This window comes from Nicotiana tomentosiformis, chromosome 1 (assembly GCF_000390325.3).
Source record: "Nicotiana tomentosiformis chromosome 1, ASM39032v3, whole genome shotgun sequence".
NCBI classification, from domain to species: Eukaryota; Viridiplantae; Streptophyta; class Magnoliopsida; order Solanales; family Solanaceae; genus Nicotiana; species Nicotiana tomentosiformis.
This window is the reverse complement of record NC_090812.1, coordinates 105,953,552-105,963,281: the sequence shown is the minus strand read 5'-3', so window position 1 is coordinate 105,963,281 and position 9,730 is coordinate 105,953,552. Positions and strand designations below refer to the sequence as shown.

At 38.3% G+C, this 9,730-nt stretch overlaps 1 protein-coding gene across 1 annotated transcript; it reads right to left on the bottom strand.

The window, feature by feature from the left end:
- Positions 1-1,252: 1,252 nt before the first annotated feature.
- LOC138908266 (uncharacterized) lies at positions 1,253-3,300 on the bottom strand. The gene is made up of 5 exons (XM_070198922.1): positions 2,989-3,300; positions 2,564-2,760; positions 2,358-2,463; positions 1,536-1,782; positions 1,253-1,359 (listed from the first exon to the last, which is right to left on the bottom strand). The coding sequence occupies exons 1-5, from the start codon at positions 3,298-3,300 to the stop codon at positions 1,253-1,255; spliced, it is 969 nt and encodes a 322-aa protein (XP_070055023.1).
- Positions 3,301-9,730: the final 6,430 nt, after the last annotated feature.

Below are 9,730 nucleotides of genomic sequence, written 5' to 3'. Positions count from 1 at the left end.
ATAGACGTTTGTACTTATCTTCGAGAGGCTACAAAACTATTAGGAAAATTCCACTTCTTTCATTCCTGTCGTGCTGATTTGTTGATTTTGAAGCTTAAGCCTTTGCATCTCTATTCTCTCGTAGATGGTGAAGACACGCTCTACCGGATCAACAGAGCAGATACTCGCGCTCCCTACTAGAACCGCGAGAGGCCGAGGCCGAGGAGGAGGAAGAGGAAATTCACGCGCCATAATAGTAGCTGAGGAGACGCTAGTAGCTCTGGTTAGGGGACAGGAATCGGAGGTGCCTGTTGTTACCCCTAGGGGAATAGAGATGATGATAGAGATCATACTAAGAAACATAAGAATTCCGTACGGGTACAACTATTATTTGAATGAAATGAAAAAATACGATCTTTGTTGTATAAAAGAACAAACACTAATACCTTAATTGAATCGGTCAAGATCAAATCTGTTTATCAAAGCACTTCTCCGATTGCTCCTCTATCTTCGTCTTCCTTGTTATATGACATTTTTCTACTTGATTCATGGGATTCATCAAAGATCACATGCACACTTTCTTCTACACACTATGTTCTTTTGCTGTAGACTTTACATGCCTTGCTTTGAGAGGAGTAACAAAGAAAAATTCCCTTATCATTTTTTGCATAAAATTTTCCCAAATCATCCTTACCATTGTTGAGAACGAAACATTTGCATCCAAAGACTCTCAGGTAAGTCAGCTTGGGTTTTCACCCATTGAGAAGTTCATAGGGAGTCTTCTCAAGCAGGGGCCTGAGCATGCACCTCTTAATCAAGTAGCAAGCAGTATTGACTGCTTCAACCCTAACATTTTTAGGCACACCACTGTTGATAAACATTATTCTAGCTATATCTCCAAGAGTCCTATTTTTCCTCTCCAAAATACCATTTTGATGAGATGTTCTAGGAGCATAAAAGTTGTAACTTATACAATTTTTAGCATAGAGTTCATCAAACTTAGCATTGTCAAATTCAGTGTCATGATCGGATCTAATACTCACAATATGATTTCCTAGTTTCACTCGAATTTATTTTACAAATGCAACAAACATGGGAAATATTTCATCCTTGGTTCTTAGAAATGATGTCCAAGTAAATCTGGAATCCTCCTCTACTTGGAATCCTCATAGGTCCACAAAGATCCATATGAAGAAAATCAAGTGGCCTCGAGGTTCTTACTTCTTTCTTTGGTTTAAAAGAAGACCTAACCTGCTTCTTTTTTACACAAGAATCACACATCTTGTGATCCTGGAACTTGATCTTTGGCCGTCCACGAACCATGTCCTTCATAACCAGTTTGTTCAGCAATGAAAAACTTGCATGTCCTAGTCACATGTGCTGTAATTCAGCATCATCATCAATGGAACTTAGGCATGTTAAATCACCACCATTCAGTGAATCAAATTCTGCAACATAGATGTTCTTGAACCTTTTGGCTATCAGCACTACTTCACCAGATTTGATATTGGTGACAGTGCACGATTACAACAAGAACTTCACTTCATTTTCCTTACCACAGATTTGAGACACACTCAACACTCTATATTTCAAGACATTCACATAGTATACATTCTCAATTGTATGAGAGAGTATTTTGTAAATTTTGTCAACACCAAGAATGTACCATTTCTTGTCGTTTCCAAAAGATACACTCTCACCTTGAAAGGCCTTGAGTGAGAGAAAAACATCCATTATTCCGGTCATATGCTTCGAGCAACCACTATTCATGTACAACATTTGACTGACTCCTCTCACTCCAGCCTGCACACAAAATCACTTATTAGATTTAGGAACCCAAGCCAGCTTGGATCCTTTATAATGATAGAACGTGTGAATCAAATTTCTTTTAGCCAATGCAAACAACACATATTTTCTTTTTAGGGAACCAAATTCCTCAATTGTAGGCTTCTTTTCAACAAATTTTTTATTTTTCTATAGAGACTGAATTTTAGCTTTACATGAATCCATGTAAGGGCCAGTCTGACTACAATGAGCACATAGCTAATTATCGGTCATAGTAACATGTTATGGGGATTATATAGGGTTTTCGCCTTTTGGAACTCTATTCCTTGCATGCCTCTACCATTACCCTTGTACATAGAAGCAATTACATCAGAAGACCAGGTCTAGTGAAGTGACTTATCAAGATCATTTTAAGCCTCTATTTAGATTCTCCTGAAGTTGTCTATTCTTTTCTAGCTTAGTAGCAAGACTCCTTTTGATTTTCTTAAGCTCGTTTTCAAGCTCAAGTTGAGCCTCACTAGCCATTTTTTTTCATTTAGGGGTATCCATCCATTTCTTTATTTTGTTTTTAATAAAGTATTTACTCTAATTACTTCATTCACATGTTCCTTCAAGTCTACAATAAAAATTATCATATCATCACTCTCTTGTTCTACATCACTAATTTCTCTGGTTAGAGCATTTTTCTCATTAATGAGGCTATGATAGGCACCAATAAACACATTTGCTAATGACATTAATTTTTTCTGAGTAAGTTTTCAAATTTCTTTGAACATCAAGAAAATTTACCTCATCTTACTTCTTGTCCACATCATTATCATCATCATATTTAGCCTCGAGTGCAAAGATAGACTCATATTCTGAAGATTTATTATCAACAACCATCATAGATGTTTCTCCTTGGTCATTCTCACCTTTAGATTCACTGGAGGAATCTCCCCAGACAGCTAGAGCATGCTTCACTACGTTGCCAGTGGCTCTATTCTTATGAACCTCCTACCAGGGACCGAGTTCCTCGTAACTGCCTTATTAGTATTGCTTTTATAACGATCCTACTTATGAAGAGGATAATCTCTAATGAAGTATCCAAGTTTTTCACACTTATGACAACAATCATTTCCTTTGTAGTTCCTACTAAAACTTCCTTTCTTTGGATCCCACCGTTTCTTCGAACCATCTTTTGGAATCTTTGAGTGAGTTATGCTATTTCAGATTCATCACTACTTGAGTCATTGTTGGCAACTTCTTGGGCTCTTTTCTTTCAAGATCCTTCTTTCTCTTTATCTCATAGGTTTTGAGATTTCCAATAAGCTCATCAATAGTCTGTTTCTGCAGGTCTTTGGCTTCAGTGATGGCATTAACTTTGCTTTTCCATGAACCTGGTAGAACAGTGAGTATCTTCCGGACTATCTTATTGGTTGGTATTATTTCTCCAAGAAAATAAAGCTCATTGATTATGGAGGTGAAACGGGTATGCATCTCTTGAATGGACTCATCCTCCTTTATTTTAATAAGCTCATTCTCAGCGGTAAACATGTATATTTTGGACTGCTTTAACTGAGTAGTTCACTTGTGAGTAGTTTGAAGAGCTTCCCAGATTTTCTTGGCATATTCACACACCGAGACACGATTATACTCGCTTGGTCGAATACCACATATAAGTATCTTCTTCGCCTTAAAGTTCTTCTCAACATATTTTCAGTCGACATCATTGTATTCTTTTCTAGTTTTTGGAGCAGTCCTTGTTCCTTATCCAACAGTTTTCATAGGGACCATCACAAATCACGTCCCAAAGATTTGAGTCCTTAGCCATAATGAAGTCATGCATTCGGGTTTTCCACCAACCATAATACTTTTGATTGAATTTTGGAGGTTTTGTGGTTAATTATCCTTCCTCGAGGTTTGGTGGAGCAGCCATGATAAAGATCCTTTCTAGGTGTTAACCTTTTAGAAAGAAGTTGCTCTGATACCAATTGATAGAAACTAAGAGTCCACCAAACAGTTTAGAGAAGCAAGTTCTTTATCTGTTCCCACAGTAAAGAGACATAAAGTAAATGACACACGATATTTACTTGGAAAACTCCTTGCACAAGGGATTAAAAACCACGGCCTACTAGATTAGGATTTCCAACTTCATTTTACAACCTATTGCAGCCTAGTAAATAACATCTTAATGTCTCACCCCTTACAATATCTCTATTGTAAGCCCTTTACAATAACTTTATTGCAAAGCTACACACCTTAACTAACTCTAGCCAAGAAATCAAAACAACTTGAATTTTGTCATACAATGACACTTTGTGAAAGTAGTGTAGGATTATAAAAAATAAAGAATAATATAACAAAGACTCAACAAACCTAAGGACTTAAGAGATCTTTAGTGTCGGAATCTGGTCTTTGTGTTTGTGGCAGCTTTGTTCTTGAGAGAGCCTTGAGAGCAGCAATGACTGGCACTTAAGAGAGAATGTGATTTTTTGATTTTCAAATGTTAGGTCAAACCTTTTATCATGATGTGTGTATATATATATATATGAGAGCATGTGAGAATAGACAGAGACAATACATCTTTTGGTTTGGCCTCTAGCAGCAGTGACTGTGTCGCTGCACTGCTACCAGTCGGTATAATGAGACAACTTTTACAACTGTAGAGTTAACTATACGACTACTAAGGAACTGATCACATCTGGTCCCTAACTGGTTTATCAAGAACATTTTCCCAGGAATCAAAACATGAAGACACATATCATAACAAGGCAAAAGGAACTGACCACATCTAGTCCCTATCTGGTTTCTCGAGATAGTTTGGCAAATCATCAAAACCCAAAATAGCATAACTTATAAAAAAGAACTCCTTTTTTATCTAGCTTATCAGATTTCTCTTTGATTGTCTTGGTAGGAGGAGATAAGAATATTTTTTCATAACAATCAAACAAATGAGTGAAAGTGAAGGAATCAAATTTCACTCTTGTCACGACCCAAAATCCAACTAGTCGTGATGGCACCTAACCCAACCCGTTAGGTAAGCCAATTAACAATAAACTAGTTCAAATGATATTTATTAAGTGAAGAAATGATAATACAACTTAACTATTATACAAATAATTTTCCAAAGATTGCTAGTACAAATCATGAGCGTCTAAGATTTATATTTCTTTACAAAACTAAATTGAAATAATTACAACCACTGTTTGAAATGTAAATGAACAGAACTTGAATCTAATGCTTCCAAGGACTAATGATAGTCATAACTGAAGTGCAGATACATCTTCCGATCCAGATCCTACTGTACGTAGCAACATTAACATCAACATCCAACATCTGTACGCAAGGTACAAAAGTGTGGTATGAGTACAACCGATCCCATGTACCCAATAAGTAACAAGCCTAACCTTAGGTTAAAAGTAGTGACGAGTTGGGACAAGGGTCAGGGTCCAACTCCAATAACCATCCACAACTTATAACAATATAATAAAAGTGGTACAAGAAAATAACTCGGAGATAAGATGCACAACGCGTTCACAGTTACGAAAAATAGGCATGATTTTCAAGTATAATAGTAAATCCCAAATCTTTCGCCGAAACACCAAAAGCATATGAGTAAGTTTCAAATATGTTATTTTTTCAAAACCCTTTCAACAATAAATAAGATGTTTCATTTTTAGATAGCATGAGGAAAATACATCTCTTTGCCTACATGTCAATATACAGGTGAAATCATGAATGTCTCCAAAATCGGGTAGCAGAAGGAAATGCATCTCTATGCATGTATCTCAAGTACGCATGTCAAATGCAATACATCTCAACGATGAACTTATGTACTCATACTCACAGAGTACTTAATCTCACTGTCTCACACTTTTCACTCATCACGCTCAATCACTAGACACACTCAGTCACTCAGTACTGTATAGGACAGATCCAGCACAGAGCAGTTCCAACCCAAACATAATAACTACTAGCAACTGCGCCCACTATGGATGTGCAGACTCCAAAGGGGCCGATCCATCCCAAGCGCTATAATAAGCCAAATCCAAGCATGAATCAATAAATCATGATCTGCACGGACAACTCACGTGCTGTACGGACAACTCACATGCCATAGTATCAATATCTGGATCCGTACGGACAACTCACATGCTGCACAGACAACTCACGTGCTATAGTATCAATATTTGGATCCTCACGAACTACTCACGTGCATCAATATCCTCTTAATCAGGTATGCGGCCTCACTCAGTCATCAATCTCTCCAGTCTCTCGGACTCTCAATGTCATGAAAAATCAGCCCAAAATGATGATGTGATATATCAATAAATGGTAACAAAAATTGAGATATAATATGCAAAGGAATGCGTATGACTGAGTACGTAATTACAATGTAAATAAATAACTCAACAACATAAATGACCTTAGTGGGCCCCAACAGGATAAACATATAGCCTAGACATGATTTCTAGCATAAATTACAGCTCGAGTGCTCTAACCCATAGAGTTCAGTAAAATATATTCAGATACGATAGCTACAGAATTCCATGGAATCGACTAAATCACAATTCACATGGTGCACGCCCACATGCCTGTCAATCACATAATATGTAATGTGGAGTTTCATATCCTCAGCACCAAGTTTAGAAGTTTTACTTACCTCAAACAAGCCAAATCCATTGCCGAGCAAGCCAAACGATCCTCCAAAAATGTCGTCCCGCACTTACCGACCTCCGAACGGCTCGAAACTAGCCAAAAGATACTCAAATACATCAAATAAAGCCTAAGGAAATAATTCCAAATGATAAAGGTCGAATCTTTACTCAAAACTCCAAAGTCAACCAAAAAGTCAAACCCGAGCCCATGCCTCGGTACCCGACAAAACTTACAAAATCCGGCAACCCATTCAATTATGATTTCAACCATACAAGTTTCATTCAAATCCGACTCCGAATCGATGTTCAAAACTCAAGAATTCACTCTATGAAAATTTAGTCAAAACCCCCCAACTTTCTCTTTTGAAATCATCAACCAAATGCTAAAAATGAAGATAGATTCATGAAATATAAACAAAACCGAATAGAGAACACTTATCCCAATCGATATTGTGAAAATTGCCTCAAATATCGTCTCAAACCGAGATCCATAACTCCAAATATGTAAAAATGGCCTAAACCCCCGAAATAGAGTACTTTATAATCACTGGACGAATAAATGAATCGCGATCGTGAAGAAGAAACTTTCACTCCCTCGAATCACCCTATGTGATCGCGGAACAAACTTCACGATCGCGAAGCACAAAAAATCTCACCCTCGAAATTCCAAAACTCGCGTCGAAACATATCAAATCAACCCAGAATGAACTCAAAATTTGCACACAAGTCCCAAATGACGTATCGAAGCTATTCCAATTCCTGAAACCACAATCCGAATCCGAGATCCTTAAAGTCAACTTTCAGTCAAACTTATGTACTTTCCAAACTTTCAAATTTCTAACTTTCGCCAATTAGTGTCGAATCCTTCTAGAAATATCCAAATACAAATCCGGGCATACGCCCAAGTCCAAAATCACCATTTAGACCTAACGGAACCATCAAAACTCCAATCCAAGGTCAAATGCTAAAAAGGCAAACTTGGTCAACTCTTCCAACTTAAAGCTTCAATCATGAAGTTCATTCTTCTAAATCGATTCCGAATAACCTGAAAACCAAAACCGACGATTCACACAAGTCGTAATACATCATACAGAGCTACTCATGCCCTCAAACTACCGAGCGAAGTGTGAATGCTCAAAACGACCGGTCGGGTCGTTACATTCTCCCCCACTTAAACATATGTTCGTCCTCGAATGTTTCGAGTGTCGTTCCAAAGCCATCAAACCGTTGTGTAACCTTACCATGAGCATACCCGAGGGTGATCTCACGTCACCCTAATCCATATAAGCCTGACGACACAACCTAACTGTAGATCCTTAATTCAACGTTAGCCCATAAACTTTAGAATCCAATTTTCAACATCCAAAATTTCTATAAGACCTGAATCTCGCATCTACACACTGTATAAGTCTGAACACGCTGCATCGAGCCATAACCATCACCCAAGACACATTCACATGATATACCACATAACTCGAATACTCCTAAAAATAATCCAAATCACTGTAGCTGCTCGATAACCAACCCAATACCGGTAACAAACCCCATATCAAACAAAACCTCGCTCTAAAATCTTCGTACACTGCCGATAATGTAACAAACACGCAGAAACTCCTAACCACTTATCAGATCAACCAGTCATGGAACGCTCTCTCCTTCGACAAGAACTATAGGAAATTTCTAAGCCGATCAGCGGCATCATCCTTTGAAATATACCGCAATCAAATCTAATAGCACCCATTCTAGATTCAACGACCTCATCTTATCAAATACGACCGCCCTACTGACATGCCACACCAATACAACCTTAAACCACAAACCATGCAATTCGTGCACCAATACGCAACAATTCAAGTATGCTCAAATATAGAAAGTGACTCAAATGAGAGAACCGTCCCGCAAGCTCAACAAGTACCACCACAACGCAATGCTAAGAACCCATCACACACCGTAGAACCAAAACAAATGAATCTAACATAAAGAATCATATCTCAACATAATTTCGCTGCAATGCGTGACCCTATCCAAACACTGGTCCATATGAAATACCTCAAGCCACCATGCTCAAAATCAACAACTACGTGTAATTCGACATCAAGTACCCTAAGTGCATGACCATAACCACGAAGGAACCAATAACACAATACCGCAGTCTAGAAAGAACATAACCAAATGTGCAATCGATCATTCAACACCCTAATATCCATCTCGCTCAAATTCCGCTATAAGGCCTAACTAGAACCACACCATGTGTGCATATAACCAACATATCACAATCCCTCGTGGCATAGAAGGGTAACTCATAGAACATATCAGAATATGAATAAACTCAACTCTAACCGAATGGCACATCCCTCAACAACAGCAGTACGAAGTCAACCAATCCGACCCGGTGTAGAATACACGTCCTCATTGGGCCTACCAATAGACCCCAAATCAGCTATGGTCACCCGCAAATAGATATACAACCCTCCGAAAGTCCACAATGACCTAACCATAACACATACCATCCTCTGTCTAGCTTTGGCCACATTTTCACAATCCACTACCACAAAACAATCTGCTCCTGAGTACTCCCAGTTTCCAAATACATAGAACACGTGAATCATCATATCTGATCCCAACTACACCGCCTGAATGTCTAACACATCTCTCATACACGATCACCCCGTGGGAAATACTTCTATAATTCTTCCGTGCCACATAGCGAAAAGATGAATATCAACAGTCAATCAACCAGGCGAGTACTGCAATACCAATAAAGCATCCGTAAGTCAAAACACAATGTGCCTTCTGAATGTACACTCTACTTATGTAATGCCAATTAGCGCCAACATCTAAAATTGTTGGTGCTGCATAGACTCATGATCTTCCTTTTAGAACTGAATCGTACATTTGCGCATGCAAATCTCAATCCCACACACCACACCGCATCTATCATGCCATCATATGAAAAGAACGAGAATCTCATGATCAACTCTATGTCGCCAGCAGAATACTTACCCGATCAGTCAGAAACCTTCCATTTGATCTCATCTGGGAGAAAACCATAACACACAAAATGTTCTTCACGTCAGTAGGAAATATACACTTCGAACCGTGGTAGAAACCATTAAGAACTCTTTGGAATCCATTTTCACATAACCAAGCTATGCAAGTCGCCAAAACCCAAGAGCATTGCCACGAAACACATGTAGAGACTCACCGCATCATAAGAACCAAAAGAATTGAGCATACCATTTCTATATTGATCCAACCTACTACCAAGCTGCCCTATTTCTTCGAGTTCCTTCCGAATTTATTTCTAGTTGATATTTCTCCTTACT

Excerpts from the sequence above, each read along its gene's own strand:
- LOC138908266 (XM_070198922.1), bottom strand. The coding sequence starts at position 3,300 with ATGTTTACCGCTGAGAATGAGCTTATTAAAATAAAGGAGGATGAGTCC. Across the intron at positions 2,464-2,563 it reads GATAATGATGTGGACAAGAA|CCTCATTAATGAGAAAAATG; the intron begins GTAAGATGAGGT and ends TGCCTATCATAG. Across the intron at positions 1,360-1,535 it reads GAGTGTGTCTCAAATCTGTG|CACATGTGACTAGGACATGC; the intron begins GTAAGGAAAATG and ends GCTGAATTACAG.